General features: G+C 39.6%; 1 protein-coding gene across 1 annotated transcript in view; it reads left to right on the top strand.

The window, feature by feature from the left end:
• The window catches only part of LOC124612725 (alpha-tocopherol transfer protein-like), a 59,290-nt gene extending 46,392 nt beyond the window's left edge, over positions 1 to 12,898 (top strand). The window contains exon 7 of the mRNA XM_047141092.1: positions 12,576 to 12,898. Within this exon, the coding sequence (XP_046997048.1) occupies positions 12,576 to 12,727 (152 nt within the window). The 3' untranslated portion in view covers positions 12,728 to 12,898. The remainder of the gene's footprint in view (positions 1 to 12,575) is intronic.
• Positions 12,899 to 25,112: the final 12,214 nt, after the last annotated feature.

Genomic DNA, 25,112 nt, shown 5'->3' with positions numbered 1-25,112 from the left:
CAGTCCAGAGACCGGTTTGATGCAGCTCTCCATGCTACTCTATCCTGTGCAAGCTTCTTCATTTACAAGTAACTAATGCACCCTACATCCTTCTCAACATGCTTAGTGTACTAATATATTGGGCTCCCTCTGCGATTTTTACCCTCCACGCTTCACCATAAAATACTACATTGGTGTCCCTTGATGCCTCAGAACATGTCCTACCAACCTTCTAGACAAGTTGTGCCACAAATTCCTTTTCTCCCCAATTCTGTTAGTACCTCCTCATTAGTTACGTGATCTACCCATCTGATCTTCAGCATTTTTTTGTTGCACCACATTTCGAAAGCTTCTATTGTCTTCTTGTCTAAACTATTTATCGTCCACATTAAAAAAAAAATAGAGGTCGAGACCCTCCACGCCCACACCGGCACGATGGCCAACACAATAGGTCTACTGCCATCTCTGCGTAAGGGTTAGTATTCACTAAAGTGGGGTGTCGCAGGATGTGGGTACTGCGATGTTTGCGCACGTCAGGTTAAGGTTAACCATTAATACGCGCTCATCTGGAGATAGATTGGGTCGAAATCCAAGGACGTGTAGCGGTTTGAAGGGCAGAGGAAAAAAAGTGCCAAGGCAAGAGCCAAGCGAAAAAAGCCTCTGCGATAGTTAGGTCGGGTAGTAAGAGCAGTAGCGGATGTCTTGCTGCCTGCGATAGGTCGTGCAAGGATAGGTTTTGTTAGTAGTGGGTATCACGCAAGTCGATACCTTGACCTTGTGCGGTTGTGTTGCTCGGATGCTGACGCTGGGTGCTGATGTAGTCATCGTTCACGTCAGCAACCTGCAACAGTTAGGTTTATTATCGTTTTTGTGTCCGATAGGTCATATGCCGGAGGCACAGTGTAAGGTAATGTAGGCGGTTTGTTTGGGTGTCAGTGGGCGAGCTCGTCGGTGTCCCTGGTGTGGCCTGTTGGTCGGCTCTAATAGTAGCTGGTAATTACCAGTCAGTCTTGCTGATATGCAGGGGCTTGCCGACGTTTGTCGCTTGTTTGCGTATGTTAGTTTACCATAGGTGGCTATGCCCTAGCTAACAGTATCTTTGGCCGCTTGTGCTTCCACCTATGGTTGTGATATCGTCCACGTTTCACATCAATACATTTTTTATATCCTCCCTACTTCGACAGTCATCAGTTATTTATATCGTCCACATTTCACATCCATACATTTTATATCCTCCCTACTTCGACAGTCATCAGTTACTTTGCTTCCCAACTAGCAAAACTCATCTACTTATTTCATTGCCTCATTTCCTAATCTAACTCCCTTAGCATCGACTGATTTAATTCGAGTTCCATTCCATTATCCTCGTTTTGCTTTTGTTGAACTTCATCTTATACCTCGTTTCAAGACACAGTCCATTCCGTTCAACTGCTCTTCCTGGTCCTTTGCTGTCTCTGAAAGAACTACAATGTCATGGGCAAACCTCAAAGTTTTTTTTCTTCTCCATGGACTCCAATTCTTACTCCAAATTTTCTACATCCACATCTACATGATTACTGTGCAATTCACGTTTAAGTGCTTGGTAGAGTGTTCATCGAACCACAATCATACTATCTTCCTACCATTCCACTCCCGAACAGCGCGCGGGAAAAACGAACACCTAAACCTTTATGTCGGAGCTCTGATTCCTCTTATTTTATTTTAATGATCGTTCCTACCTATGTAGGTTGGGCTCAACAAAATATTTTCGCATTCGGAAGAGAAAGTTGGTGACTGAAATTCCGTAAATAGATCTCGCCGCGACGAAAAACGTCTTTGCTTTAATGACTTCCATCCCAACTCGCGTATCATATCTGCCACACTCTCTCCCCTATTACGTGATAATACAAAACGAGTTGCCCTTTTTTGCACCCTTTCGATGTCCTCTGTCAATCCCACCTGGTAAGGATCCCACACCGCGCAACAATATTCTAACAGAGGACGAACGAGTGTAGTGGAAGCTGTCTCTTTAGTGGACTTGTTGTATCTTCTAAGTGTCCTGCCAACGAAACGCAACCTTTGGCTCGTCTTCCCCACAATATTATCTGTGTGGTCTTTCCAACTGAAGTTGTTCGTAATTTTTACACCCAGGTACTTAGTTGAATTGACAGCCTTGGGAATTGTACTATTTATCGAGTAATCGAATTGCAACTGATTTCTTTTGGAACTCATGTGGATCACCTCATACTTTTCGTTATTTAGCGTCAACTGCCACCTGCCACACCATACAGCAATCTTTTCTAAATCGCTTTGCAACTGATACTGGTCTTCGGATGACCTTACTAGACGGTAAATTACAGCATCATCTGCGAACAACCTAAGAGAACTGCTCAGATTGTCACTCAGGTCTTTTATATAGATCAGGAACAGCAGAGGTCCCAGGAAGCTTCCCTGGGGAACACCTGATATCACTTCAGTTTTACTCGATGATTTGCCGTCTATTACTACCAACTGCGACCTTCCTGACAGGAAATCACGAATCCAGTCACACAACTGAGACAATACCCCACAGGCCCGCAGATTGATTGGAAGTCGCTTGTGAGGAACGGTGTCAAAAGCTTTCCGGAAATCTAGAAATACGGAATCAGCTTGAGAGCCCCTGTCGATAGCGACCATTACTTCGTGCGAATAAAGAGCTAACTGTGTTGCACAAGAACGATGTTTTCTGAAACCAAGCTGATTACGTATCAATAGATCCTTCCCTTCGAGGTGATTCATAATGATTGAATACAGTATATGCTCCAAAACCCTACTGCAAACCGACGTTAATGATATAGGTCTGTAGTTCGATGGATTACTCCTACTACCCTTCTTAAACACTGGTGCGACCTGCGCAATTTTCCAATCTGTAGATACAGATCTATCGGTGAGCGAGCGGTTGTATATGATTGCTAAGAAGGGAGCTATTGTATCAGCGTAATCTGAAAGGAACCTAATCGGTATACAATCTGGACCTGAAGACTTGCCCGTATCAAGCGATCTGAGTTGCTTCGCAACCCCTATGGTATCTACTTCTAAGAAACTCATGCTAGCAGCTGTTCGTGTTTCAAATTCTGGAATATTCCATTCCTCTTCCCTGGTGAAGGAATTTCGGAAAACTGCGTTCAATAACTCCGCTTTAGCGGCACAGTCGTCGGTAACAGTACAATCGGCACTGTTGTCTCCTTTACTGCTTGCTCAATGTATCGATTCAATAATATCTGGGATAGGCCCCCATCCTAACACTGCTTCCGTTTCATGCCCCTCGACTCTTACAGCTGCCACCTGGTTTCTGTACAAATTGTAAATAGCCTTTCACTCCCTGTATTTTACCCCTGCCACCTTCAGAGTCAAATGCTGGAAACGTAGGATTACCATTCCTTAAGCTATCTTCTAACATAAATCGTAAGGTCAGTATTGCCTCACGTATTCCAGCATTTCTACGGAATCCGAACTGATTTTCCCCAAGGTCGGCTTCTACCATTTTTCTTTTCGTCTGTAAAGCATTCGTGTCAGTATTTTGCAGCCGTGACTTATTAAACTGACTGTTCGGTAATTTTCACACCTGTCAACACCTGCTCTCTTTGGGGTTGGAATTATTATATTCTTCTTGAAGTCTGAGGGTATTTCACCTGTCTTATAGACGGCCAGGGCGGCCGACCCGTTCTAGGCGCTACTGTCTGGAACCACGCGACCGCTACGGCAGCAAGTTCGAATCCTGCCTCGGGCATTGGTGTGTGTGATGTCCTAAGGTTAGTTAAGTTTAAGTAGTTCTAAGTTCTAGGGGACTGATGATCTCAGAAGTTAAGTCCCATAGTGCTCAGAGCCATTTGAACCATTTGAACCTATTTCATGTATCTTGCTCTTCAGATAGTACAGTTTTGTGAGGGCATGCTCTCCCAAGACTGTCAGTTGTTGTAATGGAATGTTGTCCATTCCTGGGACCTTGTTTCGACTTAGGTCTTCGTGTGCTATGTCAAATTCCTCACGCAGTATCATATCTCGCATTTCACCTCCAGCTACGTCCTCTTCCATTTCCATAATATTGCCCTCAAGTACGTCGTCTTTCTATAGATCCTCTATATACTCCTTCCACCTTTCTGCTTTCCCTTCATTGCTTAGAACCGGCTTTCCATCTGAGCTCTTGATATTCATACAAGTGGTTCTCTTTTCTTCAAAGGTCACTTTAATTTTCTTGTAGGCAGTTTCTATCTTACCCCTAGTGATGTATGCCTTTACATCCTTACATTTGTCCTCTATCCATCCCTGCTTAGCCAGTTTACACATCCTGTCGATCTCATTTTTGAGACGTTTGTCTTCCTTTTCACCTGCTTCATTTACTGAATTTTTTATATTATCTCCGTTCCTCAATTAAATTCAATATCTCTTCTGTTACCTGAGGATTTCTACTACCCCTAGACTTTTTACCTACTTGATCCGCTGCTGCCTTCAATATTTCATCTCTCAAAGCTACCCGCTCTTCTTTTACTGTATTTCTTTCACCTGTTATCGTCAATAGTTCCATAATGCTCTCTCTGAAACTCTCTACAACGTCTGGTTCTTTCAGTTTATCCAGGACCCATCTCTTTAAATTCCCATCCTTTTGCAGTTTCTCCAGTTTCAATCTACAGTTCATAACCAACTGATTGTGGTCAGATTTCACATCTGCCCTTGGAAATGTCTTACAGTTTAAAACCGGGTTCCTAAATCTCTGTCTTACCATTATATAATCTATCCAGGCCTCTTCCACGTATAGAACGTTCTTTGATGATTCTTAAACCAAGTGTTAGCTACGATTAAGTTATGCTCTGTCCAAAATTCTACCAGGCGGCTTCCTCTTTCATTTCTTATCTCCATTCCATATTCACCTACTACTTTTCCTTCTCTTCCTTTTACTACTAACGAATTCCAGACCCCAAAGACTATTAAATTTTCGTCTCTCTTCATTATCTGATAAATTTCTTTTATCTCATCATACATTTCTTCAGTCTCTTCATCGTTTGCGGAGCTAGTTGGCATGTAAACATGTGCTGCTGTGGTATTCGTGGTGCATCATGTCTATCTTGGCTACAATAATGCGTTCACTACGCTGTTCATAGTACCTTACCCCTGCTTCTACTTTTTTATTCATTATTAAACTCATTAAATTCATTATTAAACCCCCCCCCCCCATGAACCGTGGACCTTGCCGTTGGTGGGGAGGCTTGCGTGCCTCAGTGATACAGATAGCCGTACCGTAGGTGCAACCACAACGGAGGGGTATCTGTTGAGAGGCCAGACAAACGTGTGGTCCCTGAGGAGGGGCAGCAGCCTTTTCAGTAGTTGCAAGGGCAACAGTCTGGATGATTGACTGATCTGGCCTTGTAACAATAACCAAAACGGCCTTGCTGTGCTGGTACTGCGAACGGCTGAAAGCAAGGGGAAACTACAGCCGTAATTTTTCCCGAGGACATGCAGCTTTACTGTATAATTGATGAAAGGAGAAAATATAAAAATGCAGTAAGTGAAACAGGCAAAAAGGAATACAAACGTCTCAAAAATGAGATCGACAGGAAGTGCAAAATGGCTAAGCAGGGATGGCTAGAGGACAAATGTAAGGATGTAGAGGCCTATCTCACTAGGGGTAAGATAGATACCGCCTACAGGAAAATTAAAGAGACCTTTGGAGATAAGAGAACGACTTGTATGAATATCAAGAGCTCTGATGGAAACCCAGTTCTAAGCAAAGAAGGGAAAGCAGAAAGGTGGAAGGAGTATATAGAGGGTCTATACAAGGGCGATGTACTTGAGGACAATATTATGGAAATGGAAGAGGATGTAGATGAAGATGAAATGGGAGATATGATACTGCGTGAAGAGTTTGACAGAGCACTGAAAGACCTGAGTCGAAACAAGGCCCCCGGAGTAGACAATATTCCATTGGAACTACTGACGGCAGTGGGAGAGCCAGTCCTGACAAAACTCTACCATCTGGTGAGCAAGATGTATGAAACAGGCGAAATACCCTCAGACTTCAAGAAGAATATAATAATTTCAATCCCAAAGAAAGCAGGTGTTGACAGATGTGAAAATTACCGAACTATCAGCTTAATAAGTCACAGCTGCAAAATACTAACACGAATTCTTTAGAGACGAATGGAAAAACTAGTAGAGGCTAACCTCGGGGAAGATCAGTTTGGATTCCGTAGAAACAGTGGAACACGTGAGGCAATACTGACCTTACGACTTATCTTAGAAGAAAGATTAAGGAAAGGCAAACCTACGTTTCTAGCATTTGTAGACTTAGAGAAAGCTTTTGACATTGTTGACTGGAATACTCTCTTTCAAATTCTAAAGGTGGCAGGGGTAAAATACAGGGAGCGAAAGGCTATTTACAATTTGTACAGAAACCAGATGGCAGTTATAAGAGTCGAGGGACATGAAAGGGAAGCAGTGGTTGGGAAGGGAGTGAGACAGGGTTGTAGCCTCTCCCCGATGTTGTTCAATCTGTATATTGAGCAAGCAGTAAAGGAAACAAAAGAAAAATTCGGAGTAGGTATTAAAATTCATGGAGAAGAAATAAAAACTTTGAGGTTCGCCGATGACATTGTAATAGTGTCAGAGACAGCAAAGGACTTGGAAGAGCAGTTGAATGGAATGGACAGTGTCTTGAAAGGAGGATATAAGATGAACATCAACAAAAGCAAAACAAGGATAATGGAATGTAGTCTAATTAAGTCGGGTGATGCTGAGGGAATTAGATTAGGAAATGAGGCACTTAAAGTAGTAAAGGAGTTTTGCTATTTGGGGAGCAAAATAACTGATGATGGTCGAAGTAGAGAGGATATAAAATGTAGGCTGGCAATGGCAAGGAAAGCGTTTCTGAAGAAGAGGAATTTGTTAACATCCAGTATTGATTTAAGTGTCAGGAAGTCATTTCTGAAAGTATTCGTATGGAGTGTAGCCATGTATGGAAGTGAAACATGGACGATAAATAGTTTGGACAAGAAGAGAATAGAAGCTTTCGAAATGTGGTGCTACAGAAGAATGCTGAAGATTAGATGGGTAGATCACATAACTAATGAGGAAGTATTGAATAGGATTGGGGAGAAGAGAAGTTTGTGGCACAACTTGACCAGAAGAAGGGATCGGTTGGTAGGACATGTTCTGAGGCATCAAGGGATCACCAATTTAGTATTGGAGGGCAGCGTGGAGGGTAAAAATCGTAGAGGGAGACCAAGAGATGAATACACTAAGCAGATTCAGAAGGATGTAGGTTGCAGTAGGTACTGGGAGATGAAAAAGCTTGCACAGGATAGAGTAGCATGGAGAGGTGCATCAAACCAGTCTCAGGACTGAAGACCACAACAACAACAACATTAAACTCACTCCTGTATAACCCCTATTTGATTTTGTATTTATAAGCCAATATTTAGCTGACAAAAAGGCTTGTTCCTCCTGCTACCGAACTTCAATAATTCACACTATATCTAAGGTTAACCTATCCATTGCCCTTCTTAAATTCTCTAACCTAACTGCTCGATTAAGGGACCTGACATTCCACGCTCTGATCCGTAGAACGCCAGTTTTGTTTCTCCTGATAACAACTGGAGTAGTCCCCGACCAGAGATTCGAATGGGGGACTATTTTACCTCTAAAATATTTTACCCAAGAGGACGCCACCATCATTTAACCATACAGTAACGCTGCGTATCTATTTTATCACCTTTTCATATTGTTATGGCATTAGTTTGAATATTTATTCATTCGGTTCCCGATATTCTATTCAGTTGGTACTTTAGTGACAGTCACTGATATCAGCTATCCATCGCTGTCACACATGCACTTTTTTGTGTGAAGATTTACATATTGCTTACAAATTTTTGGTACCAAGTATCTAACAATTAAAATCTCTATATAGTTTTTCTCCTAAGGAGAAACTATTGCTCCCAACGTTCTAAGTACAATATATATAGATAGATATACATTTATTTGCAATATTTTATGTAGAAGTAGTACTTAATCATGTGAATTTGATCTATTGGTATATCATTACTACAGTTATCAGAATATGATTTCTAGGCATTCTCATACTGTCTGATACTAATTATGACCAAAATAGTGAGTAGCTACCAGTTCACCTTTCCAGACATGGCAACTGTCTTACAAATCAAATATAAGATGTGACATTCATCTCCTTACAACAAAAACATATTTCACTAACGAAGTATTACGATAGATTCAAAGTATGATGGGAATGATATTATGTTGTATATGTGATTTAGACACTCTTAGTAATGTGTATGATATGTTAGTTCACATTAATAGAAAATTATCAGTTTTCAGTTATGTATTTGCAGAATGTTAATTTTCGACATTATGACTCGAGAAGACGTGTGGGCTGTTGACTGCTTGGGGTACAAACAGTGGAAGACATAGAAAAAAAAGCATGAGTGGCAGAGGGGGACAGAAGGAGGTATTCTCTGACCACTGAATTTCAACACTTACCATCAGCCATATTAACACATCATAACACTGTGCAACTAACATGTGGATCATACGTTACTTTATACTGATACCAAAATCTCCTTAAGTATGGTGCTGTCAGCAGCAGTAAATGTAGAAAGAAAAAAGACATTTCACCATCACATGGAGGAGGTTATTAGAATGGGAGCACCAACTCGGTGGGCGAGACACAAACCATATGACTGTCAAAGCAACCATCCCAGCATTTACATTATGTGGTCAGGCTAACGACAGAAAATTTTCAGCCTGATCGCCAGAAGAGGTTAGAACCCTGCATCTCAAGAATCAAAATCTGTGGCCTGATCATTGCGCCACCCACATTGAGTAGCTTAATATATTTTTAAAAAGTGTTGTAAAAACCTCTCAACAGCACCCTAAGACTCTTCCAAAAGTGTTGAGAACTGCAAGAAAGTTTCACAAAAAAAATATGTTAAAAAGTTTAGTCACTCATTACGTAACTGTGCAGGAATCTGATCAAATTCAGTACCTGACGAAATTCAGCTCTACTACAATTAAATGAACTGGATATAACTGTAAACTACATTGTATCGTTGGGCTGAGTGAGAGTGTAACAAAACGTGTAGACGAAACTAGTTGTCAGGGCATCTCATCACAACTATATGGTTGTGGGTTATTCACATGGAGCACTCCATCGCCTAAGTGTAGTAATAAGGGCTTCTTTATGTGTCTCCTGTTAACAGGGCCTCGTTTTAGTAAAAGCATTACTATCAGCGTCAACAGTCATGGCCAACAACTGGATGACTGGTAAACTTTCCTGTCGGCTCGCCCACATTGTCTCTGTGCAGAAATTTGATATGCCATAGCACATCAAACGATATAACATCAACACTTGTTCAAACACTGCGTTCAAAAACATTTCTTTACGGAATCAAGAATCCTTGATCTCACAAGAGCACTTCAGATAAAAGAAAACGACTTTTCGTATATTTTAAAGTCAGAGTACGGTATAATTGAAAACTATAATAGTTGATAGCCCCCTCTTGTTATTTCTTGACAGATGAAAGACTCCTATGTCTTGTAAAAATATAAGTGCAAGTTCAAATAAATTTTAAACAAGTTTCAGTTTGAAACTTACAGCTGAAGTTTTAAGTATGAAACACTAGGTAACAGAATCTGACTAATAAAGGCTTGGTAGTCATGTGGTGAAACGTTCACAAGGGCAATGGTGTTGTTCTATATAGTGCATTACAGAAATTCAGTTCAAAAATTAATAAACAATGAGCCCTGTAGGACCTGAAAATTATTAAGCTACTACTGCAGGCTACACCACGATCTTACCTGACTGCTGAAAAGTCTTAAAAATGGCAAGTGTGTGCATTGTAAAGTAAATAGGTGCTTGGCTACACGGGGTAACTGGGTTGGATGCCAATAGCTCAACTAGTATCAGCATGAACAAGCCTTATGAATGGACAAAGGAGAGTTCTCTGTTTTAATAAATGATGTGCGTACGAAAAGTCTAATAAAGTGAATGTTAGAATGTCCTAGATATTTTACCGGAATGATATTTCGACATGCATATTATAGCTTATCAATACAAGTGATCCACATGTTCACAAACCACACAATCGGCCGACGTTATTGCTAATAAAAGCTACAAAATGTTTCGCGGGTTTTTTAGGAGAGAGAGAGAGAGAGAGAGAGAGAGAGAGAGAGAGAGAGAGAGGGAGAGGGGGCATGGGGAGTGAGGGTGGGAGGGGGGGATTATTGTAACCCTTTTCCACTCTTGGACAGAACAGTTATAAAAAAGATATCGCCACCCACATGTGCGTGCTGATTCTAATAGCCTCAAAGGAACATCGAATATCCATAGGAAACATATGATATGAGAAGATGCTGTACTTGAATATTATTTGAAAATGTCCTTGAAAAATGAGAACAGTGAACGGATAACGAGCGAATGGCATAGTTACAGCATGCAGCAGCCAGCAGCATCCTTACTCAATTGTTGAATGGCTGTAAGAAGCTGCACATCTTTGTTGATGGACAGAGAAATATAGTCATTTTCTTAGTTCCAGAGATGAAGCACTTCTGCTACATGTTCGCCTTTTCAGCGGTGCAATTGGTCTAGACTTCCTCTATGAGGCCGATAATGCAGGTCTGCATCGAGACGCTCTCGTGGATGAACTTCTTGAAGGTGAATATATCCTCCGCATGGACTAACCAGTGAGGTCCCCGGATCTGAAAGCTATAGAAAACGTCGGAGATGTGTTGGGGAGGAGAACTGCGTCCCGTCAGCCTGTAACAGGGTCACTTCTGGGTCTCCACACCGCTTTTACTAAGCAATGGGATCGACTGATAAGAAAGCTGTTGAGCCACCTCATAGAGAGCATGATACCTCTCTGAGCAGCCTGTGTAGCTAATAGAGGTATCCGCAACCGCAATCAACAGCATCTTTTTCTGTGGAAGTGATTTCCCAGTTTAGTTATTTTCTTACAAATGTGTATCTAAGATGTCAGAACTTTTCTGATTTGTGTTTTGCACACAGTTGTACGGCATATATCTCGTGAATAAATACTAGCTTGTTCAGTAACCACTCCAACATCCTGAAAAGTATGTCCTCTTTTTGTGATTACGTTAACTTTTGGGCACTACTGTTCGAGATGTTCTATATCCCCAGCGATCATCCCCAGAGTTCAAGTTGCTCGGCCACCATTCACTAGACGTTTTCAATTGGTGGGAGATCTGGAGAATGTGCTGGCCAGGGCAGTAGTCGAACATTTTCTGTATCCAGAAAGCCCCGTACAGGACCTGTAACTTGCGGTCGTGCATTATCCTGCTGAAATGTAGGGTTTCGTAGGGATCGAATGAAGGGTAGAGCCACGGGTCGTAACGTAACACATCTGAAATGTAACATAGACTGTTCAAAGTGCCGTCAATGCGAACAAGAGGTGACCGAGACGTGTAACCAATGGCACCCCGTACCGTCACACCGGGTGATGCGCCAGTATGGTGACGACGAATACACGCTTCCAATGTGCGTTCACCGCGATGTCGCCAAACACGGATGCGACCATCATGATGCTGTAAACAGAACCTGGATTCATCAGAAAAAAACGTTTAGCCGTTCGTGCACCCAGGTTCGTCGTTGAGTACACCATCGCTGGGCTCCTGTCGTGATGCAGCGTCAAGGATAACCGCAGCCATAGTCGAACTGTTCGTGCAGTTGGTTGTTGTCTTGCAAATGCTCCCATCTGTTGACTCAGGGATCGAGACGTGGCTGCATGATCCGATACAGCCATGCATATAAGATGCCTGATATCTCGACTGCTAGTGATACGAGGCCGTTGGGATCCAGAACGGCGTTCCGTGTTACCCTCCTGAACCCACCGATTCCACATTGTGCTAACAGTCATTGGATCTCGACCAACGTGAGCCGCAATGTCGTGATACGATAAACCGCAATCGCGATAGGCTACAATCCGGCCTTTATCAAAGTAGGAAACGTGATGGTACGCGTTTCTCCTCCTTACACGAGGCATTACAACAACGTTTCACCAGGCAACGCCGGTCAACTGCTGTTCGTGTATGAGAAATCGGTTGGAAACTTTACTCATGTCAGCACTTTGTAGGTGTCGCCACCGGCGCCAACCTTGTGTGAATGCTCTGAAAAGCTAATCATTTGCATAACACAACATCTTCTTCCTGTCGGTTAAATTTCGCGTCTGTAGCATGTCATCTTCGTGGTGTAGCAATTTTAATGGCCAGTAGTGTAATTACAAGATATAGTTAACTAAAACAGCACTTCCCGTTTGCAAATCCATCAAATCAGTAAAGAAATCAAAACAGCATTACTATTTTTTCTCGTCTAGCAAAAAATGATTCAATTCTCTTTCAGAGAAGAGAAAGAATTGTTTAAAAGTTGGTCGAAATGGTCGAAATAGAACGCTATGAATAAGTAGCAACATACCATGAACTGTACATAATTATTTGTGATTATAACTGTTAATAAATTGAAACCTATCGATTTCTTTAATCATTATGTCTCATTCTGTAGCATGTAGGCATAAAGTACTAACATCATTAAGAAATAATAAACATACATTATTTTTCAGATGGTATCTACGAGGAGCTGGTTAAGCGAAGAGCGTGGTTTCTGGAAGAGGACAAATATGTGGCGGACGAGAGCAAGAGGCCTAAGGACAGCGGTTACACCTACGACCTGTTCGGTGTGGATGGATCCTTCAAAAAGCTACAAGTAGACTGAAAACTAGCATGGGCAGAAAACGAAAGACAAGTGTGGTGATCATGTTGTATGGTGCATTCAACCGTGGTGAGGCTTCCTGGTGCTCACCACACGCGTTTGATCGTTATGATAACGTGACTGAATGCCAAGTTTTGCTCTGAAATAATCGAAAATAAAGATACCCAACCACAAGTAATGTACTATGAATATGTCACAAAAAGAGTAACATTTGATGTAGGGGAACCAATTCGATAGACTTATTATGTTTAACGTAAAAGCGGTTGTATGCTTATGCCGTGTCTGATTCCTCGTAAACTTCCTTCTTTAAAATTCAACGTTACGACTAACTGCTGGAATATTCCTCGGTAGCTTTCTGGTGTCGCCGAGTGGCTTGACACAACTGTAAACTTGTGCCGAGGATGTTATCTTGCGCTTTTCCTAATAAACAGTGTAACTGGGAAAAATGCATGAGGCTATCTTTGGTAGGCCACCGCCATTGATACTAATAACTGATAGTGTGGCAGAGGGAGAATGTCACGGATATATTAAAGTTACTGCATCGACGAGTTGGCCTTCTGGCAGGTCTTAGTATTCGTGTCCCATTGCGGCTGATGGTTACTTCCTAGATGACCGGAAGCCTGCACCCATCATTTCTTTGATTAGGTGTCATATTTAACTTTCTATCAGCAATTGTAATGTACTTTGTTCTTATAGCTGAAACACTTTACCACCTGGCTAAATGTTTAACTGGCTCGGGTAAATAGAGCCAAACACATATTCAGAGGAACCACTGATTTCTTGGACATTAGTCACACACAATATAATTTGGCTTTCCAGTCCCTCGCTATGTAGAACTAAAGTGATGCATTTACAATATCATTACAGAGGATTACGGTAGGTAAAATCCGTTTCTCTCACTTACTTTTTATGAAACAAGGAATGAACCGGTCTTGTAGAGAGAAATTTTGCTATGGTCACGCCAAATATTTAAATACCAGTAGTTTACGGAGTCTAAAAACGACGGTTTCTCGCAGCTTTACACAGTTAGACGTTGCAAAATTACAGCAGATATTTAGACTCCCAGTTAAACTGACACTTAGCTATAGATTTATAAAGCATCTACTTAAAAAAAGGTACGTTTTCAGAAAACAGTATGACTGCCCAAAGAACCTGGTACTGCCATATTCTAACAAGACTGTGAGTAATCTATAGCCTTGATTTACAGTGCAGTAACATGCTGAAAAACGTATGTAATGAAAACAGCTATATATTCCGATACTGATAGCTTAAGATTAGGGCTTGTAGGGTTCACTGTGCACACATGATAATGACAGTATACAGTATACAGTTCCTGGAGATACTACTGAACAGGTAACAGAATATTTAAAAAAAAGAGAGATATTGGAGAGGAATCTTATGCAGAAACTTGTGCTAAATGTACAACATTATCTACAGACAAATAAAAGCTTTCTTAGATGCCACTGTATGCCAGTTTATCCCTAACAAACTCTCACTATCATCCCCCTGTGTGTGTGTGTGTGTGTGTGTGTGTGTGTGAGTGTGTGTGTGTGTGTGTGTGTGTGTGTGTGTATGTGTGTATTGAGAAGTTGCATCTCCCATTGCCAGTAAGTAAGTTGGGATGGATTTGGACTGGTTTGTGGAGGCCACGGGAGATAATATGTAATTGATGTGCACATAACTCTTTTCCTCATACAAGTGTTAAGTAGTTGCAACGTGTCTTTGAATGCGGAACGTATCGATATGCTCCGGTCATGTTCATCCTTTCATCTGTTTGGGAATTCTTTGGATCTTTTGGAATTTATCCGAATTTTCTACAATGTTCTAGAACTTTTCTAAAACGGAAGTGTAATATTGTAAAGTGATCAATAAATTTGGTCTAGAAAGTTTCGACCCGAATTTTATTTCTGGCGCATAACCGACGTAAGGTCGTCAGCTCAGCAACCACGGTAACAGTTTGATCAACAACTGTAAACAACGGATGCGAATTCCAACAGTCAGTCCAGAGCATGTAATGTTAAGCACAGGTAATGCAACATATAAAACATATAAAAATTCCTGGCACAGTAGCACTCAACTCATTCGATGAAGAAAACATGAATTCCAATACAATGGTAACAGACACTTTTCCATTATCTGCAAAGATAGTCAACTGCCTGGCGAATAGATTAATGGAATTCTCACATCAACAAGTTTATAATAGAACAAAATTACTTCTAGTTTGACGATGAGTTTTAATCCTAAAAGGATTGATTAGTTATCGAATTCCCAGTTCGAGGAACCTTGGCAATTGTTTTTACAAACCATATTGAACAGATCATTTTCACAAGCCCACTTGCAAAAGAAAACGTATTACAGTGGTTCAGAGATGCAAATGACATTCTCTGCCTCTCAGTAAATGAACAACAAACAAAAATTGAAAAATTACACACCAGGATTGATAAGGTACTTAAGAAGTTTAAGTTCGGAAATGGAGTATAATATAATACCCAAATTAACTTTTTAGATATAACAATAAAAAAAAGCACGTGTTCAAAATTTACCCCAATATGACTGACATGTTCATCCACCAAACTTTGAACTAAACCTAACGCACAAAGACAAAGAACACCCTGAGACAATCCCATAGACTCAATACAGTGTAATTCAGCAAAGTGAACTAGAAAAAGAACTAGACATGGTAGTGTGGATAGTACCAATCAGTGAATACAATAGCAACATAATTGCCTGACTAAATAATTACATTAAAAGAGGGACGCTAACATTAAACACAAATCCGAAATAAATAACACAACATAACTGAATACAAACCCCCTTACCCAGTCCATAACACCATAAAAATAGTGGCAATACAGAGTAAACAGGAAAACATAAGAGAAGAAGCAAGATGGTATACAGTGGTTCAAATGGTTCAAATGGCTCTGAGCACTATGGGACTTAACATCTGAGGTCATCAGTCCCCTAGAACTTAGAACTACTTAAACCTAACTAACCTAAGGACATCACACACATCCGTGCCCGAGGCAGGATTCGAACCTGCGACCGTAACCGTCGCGCGGTTTCAGACTGAAGCGCCTAGAACCGCCCGGCCACCACGGCCGGCTATACAGTGGCATACAAACACAAAAGACAAAGCATAAAAACACATAAGTAATAGTATTATCAAAATCAACATTTCAAATGTGATAAGCGTCGTAGGTTCATGGGTTGTTGTGGTCTTCAGTCCTGAGACTGGTTTGATGCAGCTCTCCATGCTACTCTATCCTGTGCAAGCTTCTTCATGTCCCAGTACCTACTGCAACCTACATTCTTCTGAATCTGCTTAGTGTATTCGTCTCTTGGTCTACCTCTACGATTTTTACCCTCCACACTGCCCTCAAGTACTAAACCGGTGATCCCTTGATGCCTCAGAACATGTCCTATCAACCGATCCCTTCTTCTAGTCAAGTTGTGCCACAAACTTCTCTTCTCCCAATCCTATTCAACACTTCCTCATTAGTTATGTGATCTACCCATCTAATCTTTAGCATTCTTCTGTAGCACCACATTTCGAAAGATTCTATTCTCTTCTTGTCCAAACTAGTTATCGTCCATGTTTCACTTCCATACATGGCTACACTCCATACAAATACTTTCGGAAACGACTTCCTGACATTTAAATCTATACTCGATGTTAACAAATTTCTCTTCTTCATAATTGCTTTCCTTGCCATTGCCAGTCTACATTTTATATCCTCTCTACTTCGACCATCATCAGTTATTTTGCTCCCCAAATAGCAAAACTCCTTTACTACTTTAAGTGTCTCATTTCCTAATCTAATTCCCTCAGCATCACCTGACTTTATTCGACTACATTCCATTATCTTCGTTTTGCTTTTGTTGATGTTCATCTTATATCCCCCTTTCAAGACACTGCCCATTCCGTTCAACTGCTCTTCCAAGTCCTTTGCTGTCTCTGATAGAATTACAATGTCATCGGCGAACCTCAAAGTTTTTATTTCTTCTCCATGGATTTTAATACCTACCCCGAATTTTTCTTCTGTTTCCTTCACTGCTTGCTCAATTTACAGATTGAATAACATCGGGGAGACTCTTTTATATATATATATATATATATATATATATATATATATATATATATATATATATATACTGTCTTAAAAGACAGACTATGAGACATGCAGGAAGAGAGTCAATACTGTTTCAGAAGGTACAGGCAGGGATGTGGAGCCATGTCGACTCCAGTGTCGCGCTAGCTATCTTGGTTGAATATCTATTTCGCAAACAGTCCGGTCGAGGTAGGCCAATAGATTCTCGGTAAGATTGAAATCCTATGAGTCCGGTGGCAGGAGGGTATGGTGAACTCCTCCTGCGCTGTTCGAACCCCGCTCGTTCCCTACGAGCTGAGTGATATTTTGGATTTTCCTGGTGGTGGACAACATCTGCCAAACAAGTTGCGTGTAGGGGAGCACGTAGTCTCCGAGGAATAATGCATACTTTTGCTGATCCGTTGTGTCTTGCCATATAAAGAGATCACCCAAGGATTGCGACGATATTCCCCAGACCATAACGCTCCCTCCTCCAGGCTGTATACTTCCAACGGTTGTTGCAGGGTGCTTGCTTTCAGACGTTTCCTGCGATTCATCTGAAAAGATTACCTGTACCCAGTCAAAGGATGTCCAGTTGCGGTATTGGCGTGTAAATTCCTGCCTTCGGTGCCAATGAACCGAAGTCAGCATAAATGCATGAAAGAGGCGCTAGTCACAGAGGTCCATATACAGCAACTTTTCGTTAAACGTTCGGTGAGGAGGCACCTTTGATAGCTCGTTTAGTACATTTTGGTGGCCAGAAGCTTAATAATTGCACATCAATTCACCCACAGTCATATCGCTAGCCATAGACCACCCATGTCATCTACGGACTACGGCGCACCACATCTGCTTTGGCGCAAGCTTTGGGTAACGCCTTTTTGCCTGTCACTGTCTATTGTAATTGTAACATGGACGTTTGTAATAAGTGAAACATGTACGTTTGAAATATGATTGAAATTGCGTAACTGGCAGTAGTCTGAAACACAACTGTTAGAATTGGAATGGAATATAATCGTGTATTTTACCTCGTGGCTTATGCGCTTTCCCTTGAACTGAACTTTTCTCACAGCGAGAATGTAAACTGTCAATAACTTTAACCCAAACCAAAACTACATAAATTTACGTTACACAAAAACTGAATCTGATGCAACACTATTGATTTGAAACTGACCCTGGTAATAAAACAAGACTTTATCAGTTTGGAAATAACGGTCCTTGTACATAATGAATGCTATCACTGAAATAATAAAATATCTTATTTATATCTGTGCAATGATAACACTCTTTGCACTGCTCTCTCTTAGTACTTTAAATTGTTTAACTAGCAAACAACTATTACGCAACGCTGTTGCTTAGCATGTATTTTAATTAAATCCAAAATGACTGAGACAATAACTTCTTGAGAAAACGAGCTAATCAAAAATGACACGGATGTGGTAACTCGAATTGAGGGAGTAACAATATGGCACTAATTTTAAATCTTCTATTTGGACTCTTTGAAAATTAATAATGCTCACAATCAGCACACTCAATAAAGTGATTATACATTAACAATTAGTTTTACAAAATCATTGGGTGTGAGTGCTATACATTGTCCCAATCATCACTCATCGATATGCGCACTGCATTAGCAAAAATCACTTTCTTTACCTTAATTACTTCCAACTACTGTTGAGAATCCTTTCACAGTCAGTAAACCTCATAGTGTCTTTGAAATAAAATCATTACTGCCTGTAGCGAGTAAGTATTTATTGCAGCACACATCAGATACAACACATCTTTACACTGGGCATCCTCCGTACAGTTCTCGGTCTAAAGTTACTCCAACACATTACCCATAAAACATAGAATCAGTGACTGCTGTTGAACAGCGACACTATGATCTCTGGTTCAATATAATATTTTATTACAAAACTTGAAATAATTTACCCTGTGTATATACCTTTCATAACCCTCCTGCCTCCTTCTGATGAATTTGGAAAGGTTTTAATGGCAGTTCGCACTAATAACACAACAAATTCTTATCATTAGATAAGTATAGGCTGATAAAAGTGCAGAAATGAAGCATAAAAGAGATAAGCAACAAATAAATACAAATCTTTGTGAGCAGCAGGCTCTTTGAACAGCATAAAAGTATCATGGTTACACTGTGATGCATGTTCCTTAACCATCTAACGTCTGTGGTTAGGAATCATGAATGTATAAATAGTAAGTCAAGTAGCCATGTAGCCTGATATCTAAGAAAAAAACAATAGTATGAGCAACTCGCTCTTTACGAAGTACTCGGGAATTATAACGACATGAGCTATACAACACAGAGCTGTACAAGAATATAACTAAGTATTTACAAACTTGTTAATAAATGTAGTGCTTATGTGCTCTAGTATGTGTTATCAAGTGTCCATTCATAATGCTCATTTCTACAGCTATGACTGATAATAGGCATTGTTACCAAGGCCAAAGTTTAGCTATATCACAAGTATAAATTACAGAGCAAAGAGTGAAAATGTCAAGAAGAACGTCATGGTTCAGCTAAAGTTACAGTCTCGACAGTCTTTAAATGGAGGATCGATAGACATTGCTTCATATTTCTTCATCAGAGCATTATGTTTTTAAGTCATGTTATCTTGAATATTTTTTGAACATCACTAGGTATGTCAAAGTAGCGAGATTTGGCACTGAGCAGTCTCATTGATGGCAGCAGCAGAAATGGTACCCAATGGCAACTCAACCTATCGTATATTAAGTGCTGTCTACTACAGTTGTGAGCGCTATGAATGGTGTCTAGCTCTCTCATTTGTAGTGTATTGTTGTTGAGATCAGTAAGCTTGCATATATTAATATTGTTGCAGTCAAGTGAACAACTGTATGTTTCGTGATTACTTCAGTGGATAACATAGAGAAGGACAATAGTATCAAGAGAAAATAAATTTTAAAGAGGCATTAAATGCTTTTAAGATGGTAAAATGTGACAGTAGTGGATATTAATGCAAAATCCTAAACTTTTCCACATGGAACTGTATTATTTCTGGCAGCACCATGAATATATAAGAGAGAAATTGTGTTCATAGTTCATTATCTAACAAAATGGTACACAGTGTATGTTTTAGATTCATAGTTGAGTTATCCTAGTAGTAAGCTAGTGATAAATGTATTTACTGGTAATGACTTTCTGCAGAATAGTAGTACTTAGATGTAGAATATTTGGGGCTGTGCCAATAAGTAGACTTGAAAACTTTGTGTGTACTGGCAGTAATTATAGAAAGTAGTACATGAAGACTGACAGTAAGAAATAACACATAGTTCATAATTAATCAGTCTATATGCTGTCAGAGCTCTTAAGAAAGATCAGTAAAGTTGAATGTCTCTATAGTACATGATATTTGAAAACGGTATTTGTTTCAAATATTGACTATATGTGAGTAATAAATCTTGTGAAAAGAAGTGAAAATGATATAATAATAGCCTATGTAAAGAATGCACATGACTACTGGGAAAAGTAGGAATAAGGCAAAGGAAAGTGCAATTTTGCTGCAGAAGAAAATCATTATCGTCCGTAGTTGTCAAATTGGTCAGTCAAAATAAAGCAAGATAAAAATGTATTACCATAAGACTATTCTAAGTAGAAGCATAAAAATATTGAAGAAATCAGAATGACTTAACAAGTAGAAGTGTACAGTATAAGTATAGATTGCAAATCATACAAAAGAAAAAAAATCTGGTGACGAGAAGTGGCTCGTTGTACCTGTATACCATGAGGAAATTACTACTCTGGAATTTTTAATGGCATAGTTAACACAAACAATGAAAATAAAATAATAATAGCATGACTAGTGGGAAAAGTAAGAATAAGGCAAAGGAAAGTGCATTTTTGCTGCAGAAGAAAATCATTATCGTCCGTAGTTACCAAATTGATCAATCAAAATAAAGCAAGATAAAAATGTACTACCATAAGACTATTCTAAGAAGAGGCATAAAAATGTTAAAGAAATCAGAATGACGTAACAAGTAGAAGCGTAAGTATAACGGTAATATCAGCAGGTGCTAAATGTCAGTGTATATATTATGTAAAGGCATCATTAGTTCAGTGTTTCAAGAGGAACGTGCATGACTAGTCTAGGAGTTATATGTGAGTGTACTAATTAATGTCATGTTCTTCTGCTATAGCTTGAAAATAATATCTGTAACTCCATTCATCCATTTTGTGGTTTCGTTAACTTCAAATTAGCATAATACATTTCTCATTATAACAGTGTGATTTCTGTGTCATCGCTTTTCTTTACTTTATCATTCACATATAATCATTATTATCATTAGTAGGACATCATAGTGTCTCCATTATTATTTTGTAAAATATTACCGCAATCAAATTTATACTTATATGTAGCATACATAGAAAACTCATCAGTACATGTCGTTCTTGGTGTTACTATCATACCCATGTAGTGCACTGGAAAACAATTGATTAGTGTCTTCACATAAGTGAGTTCGTAGTATATGGATGTTATCTTTATGTTTATACTTCATTGTTTCTTGTAGAACCTGCAAGAAAACAGAAATTAGCTGGTATATGTCGAAGGATGGCCTTTGTTGCAATTGTTTCGTTGTTTTCTATTAATGTGTTACATATCCTAGGTGCTTCAAAATGTACATATGTTTACTTCTTCTTATTTTACTTTACATGGTAATAATTGGTTCTGAAACAATGAAAGAGCATGATAAGTAAATATTAATAACTATATACCGTAATCATATGAAATTTTGTCTAAAGGGCAGCTATCTGTGAAATGCATAAAATGCATAAAATGATACTAAGTTACAAGACAAATAACAAATACATAGTACATAGTGGAAATAAAGTGCTAAAACTAGAGAAAAATACAGAAGGAATTATTACATCACACTGAGAGAGTTTAATATCAAATCTTAACTCAATCAGGAAAAAAATGGTTTCATTCAGTAAAATGTTTTACGTTACTGATATGATAGTTCCCTCTTGACTTTTCGTACGCGAAGCTTCTACATGAACAACATGTGGATATGTCTTGTCCTGAATGAACTACTCCACAGCACCTCGAACATGTTTCACCTACTTTTGGCTTTGTTGGATAGATGCTGAGTACATACTAATAATTATTGATAGATGTTAAATTTTGGGACTGACTTACCTGTTTCTTTTGTTTCTTTCTTTTTTTCATCTGCACCCTTAATATTGTTGATTGCAATGTCGATAACTTCATGGTGACGTAGTCGTCGTGAAGCAGGAAATGATTTTAATTTCTTAATTTTATTTGGTGTTTCAACATTCTTTAATACCATGTACAGAGACAACAATGTAGAAACATTTGGAAAGGAGTTCATAATTTCTTGAAATTTGTAGATATATTTATGCCTATTGGTGTGTTTATTATGACAGTACAGATGACAAAGCTTACCAGTTTCTTTCATAATGCATTCAGATAGGTTTGATGAAGCATGGTACCTGGATGTGTGATTATGTGAAATCTTCCTAGCTTGCAGAGTACGTGCCCATATAGCTGATATGAATTGTGGTCTATTATCAGAATCAACTTCTTGTACATGGCCAACAATCGGTAAGTAATGTTTTATTAATGGTTTTAGCTGTAGCCTTCCGTAACTGTGTGAATGTTGCAATTGTAGAAGTTCATTTTACTCCTACGAAAATGTAAGAAAATCCGTGTTTGCTTCTGGGAATAGGTCCGTAGGTATCCACGGCGGCCATGTGACATAATTTAGTTGGTATAATGGGATATAATGGACCGAGTTAAGAAGTCCTTGATGATTTTTCTTGCCCACAAAGCTTGCATGTAGCTAGTACACACTGTATACGTTTTTCATATTTGGAAAGTAACAATTCTGTCTGAGAATGAGGAAACACTTTCATGAACCATAATATGGATAATTTAAGTGCCTGTACAAAATTAATTTGTTGACTGAATCTTCAGGTGTACATAAGACCCAATTGCCGCTGTGTGGATGTCTGCATCGAAAGATAATATTGTTGCGTACTTCATAGTGACGTCTGACTGCTGATTTTGGTTTTGTCATGCCAAAGCTGCTTAATAGTTTTCCAGATACTGTCCTTATCCTGTTCTCTGGAAATGTCCTTAAGAGATAAAGAAATAAGCTTTTCAAACGCTACTTGGTGTATGTAAGAGAACGGAATAAAGCATCAGCTACCACGTTTTGAGAACAGGGAATATGGATTACTGTAAAGTCAAAAACTTGTAAATAAAACTTACTTCGTCTGAAGTGGTGTTGAGAAAAGTTATAATTTTCAAAGGACGGTAAATTGATTAACTGATGCGTAATTCCTTGTTTTATAGTTTCCGAGCAATAAGCTGGCAAAATGCTGTTGACTCCCGTCGCGTGTCGATAATAACGTCGGAAACCTTTCCACATGATCACCCGAGTACAAATCAAAGCTCCGCTAATGTACAGCCCTTTTATTTCTTTTGTACGCGATACTACCGCCGTCTGCACATGTGCATATCACTACCTCATGACTTTTGTCGCCTCAGTGTAGGTTCTCACGCGCACTTCACCGCAGGTCTAGATGCTGATCTACACGGGCCCTTTAGTAGACAATTTATGTTGTTCAATGGCGCAAGAGCAAACGATTCGCAGCGCGACCGAGCTTGCCCAACAGTGCTCCCGCAACAAACTCAGTTGATAAGTGTTTCATAGGGCACAGCCGTTAGCATTGCTTTTTCCGCGAAGCATAATGCTGACATTTTCATAGATTAGAAGAAACACATCACGTACAAGAAGTATCGCAAAGTGAATTCCTTCCATGTAGATCCAAACAACAGAACTTGGAAATAAACATGATTTCACAATAAGAGTCTAAAGGAGCTCCTCATAGCAGAACTCAATTCAGACGAAAGAGAAATCACACGAAGCGGAGAGTTAGAAGAGTAAAGCGAAACTTCACATTTGACGTCGCATCAACTGTCCCCAAACAGACTACAACCACATCGTGCGCTTAGGCAAACTTCAAAGGATAGCCTTCTTGTAGAAGTAAGTTCGGGCACTCAGAATCACAGGCGTGACCGCGAATTGTTCATGATTTACAAATTCTCAACGAAAAGGTGAAATTTCATCCAGACACTAGTGTTTCTGTTACTCCACTTACCAGGCAACATACGAATAATTAGGATGCTCAAAAGTTAAGCAATGAAACCTGCATTTAACGAATCATAACGACAAAATTATTTCTACTCTTAAGACGTTTACACTATGAGAAAAACACAAAAATACTTACCAATGATGTACATTATAGTTCAATCCAACACCAGTCGAAACATATTTGAGATGAGCCAAATCTGTCCGTCCAGCCTGGGAATTCAAGATAAAGTGCGTGCAACCTGTACTCAGATTTCACAGGAGTGCATTAAACAAGTACATGATAAATATAAACATTTGTTTGGTGGCACGCTGCGTAATTTCGCGATGCAAATTACGCTTAAATACAATGCCTAAACTAAATTTTACAGAGCACATTCAGTACCATAACCTATTGGAAAGTAAGTAACAAATTGGTGTCTTGCAAACCATTTCAGATATACTGCGACTCATTTCAGAACGCAGATGGGCCTCTTATATGGTAATCGCAAGCAAAGAAGACAGAAAATTTAGTATTTCAGAGCCTCTGTAAATGATCAAAAGGTGACCGGTTCATCTCCACCACCACTCACCGAGGAAGAATTTTCTCGGAAATGGATTCAGCAGTTAGTTACCTGCAACTCGCTCTTGACAATGAAATAAAAAAAAATCATGATAAGTAAAATACTGGAGTCCTCCTGCATTGTATCAGGTTCAGTACCTTCGCTTCAGATGAATCCCAGCTTCTACGGTGCACCAACGTTTCTTAAAACAACGTGTCATCTTCTGATTAATTGGACGACGTATTTCTGTCAGGAATTACACCAGGTGAATATCTCAGTAATTTGGAATCCCATTTCCAAGTCGTAACTAACGAAGGACAAAATTGGACCTGGCAATACACTTTTTCCTTAATCAAATATTTACACTGGCGTGACGAGAATCATGGGACAGCGATATACACATATGCAAATTGCAGTAGGATTGCGTACACAAGGTATAAAAGGGCAATGCATTGGCGGAGCAGTCATTTGCACTCAGGCAATTCAAGGGAAAAGCTTCCGGCGTGATCATGGCAGCACAATGTGAGTTAACAGACCTTAAGCGCGGAATGGTAGTTGGAGCTAGAAACATGTGTGATATCATTTCGGCAATCATTAACGAGTTCAACG

The sequence above is a fragment of the Schistocerca americana genome, chromosome 4 (genome assembly GCF_021461395.2).
Source record: "Schistocerca americana isolate TAMUIC-IGC-003095 chromosome 4, iqSchAmer2.1, whole genome shotgun sequence".
Lineage (NCBI taxonomy): Eukaryota > Metazoa > Arthropoda > Insecta > Orthoptera > Acrididae > Schistocerca > Schistocerca americana.
The sequence above is the reverse complement of the archived record's forward strand: the minus strand, read 5'-3'. Positions and strand labels throughout refer to the sequence as shown.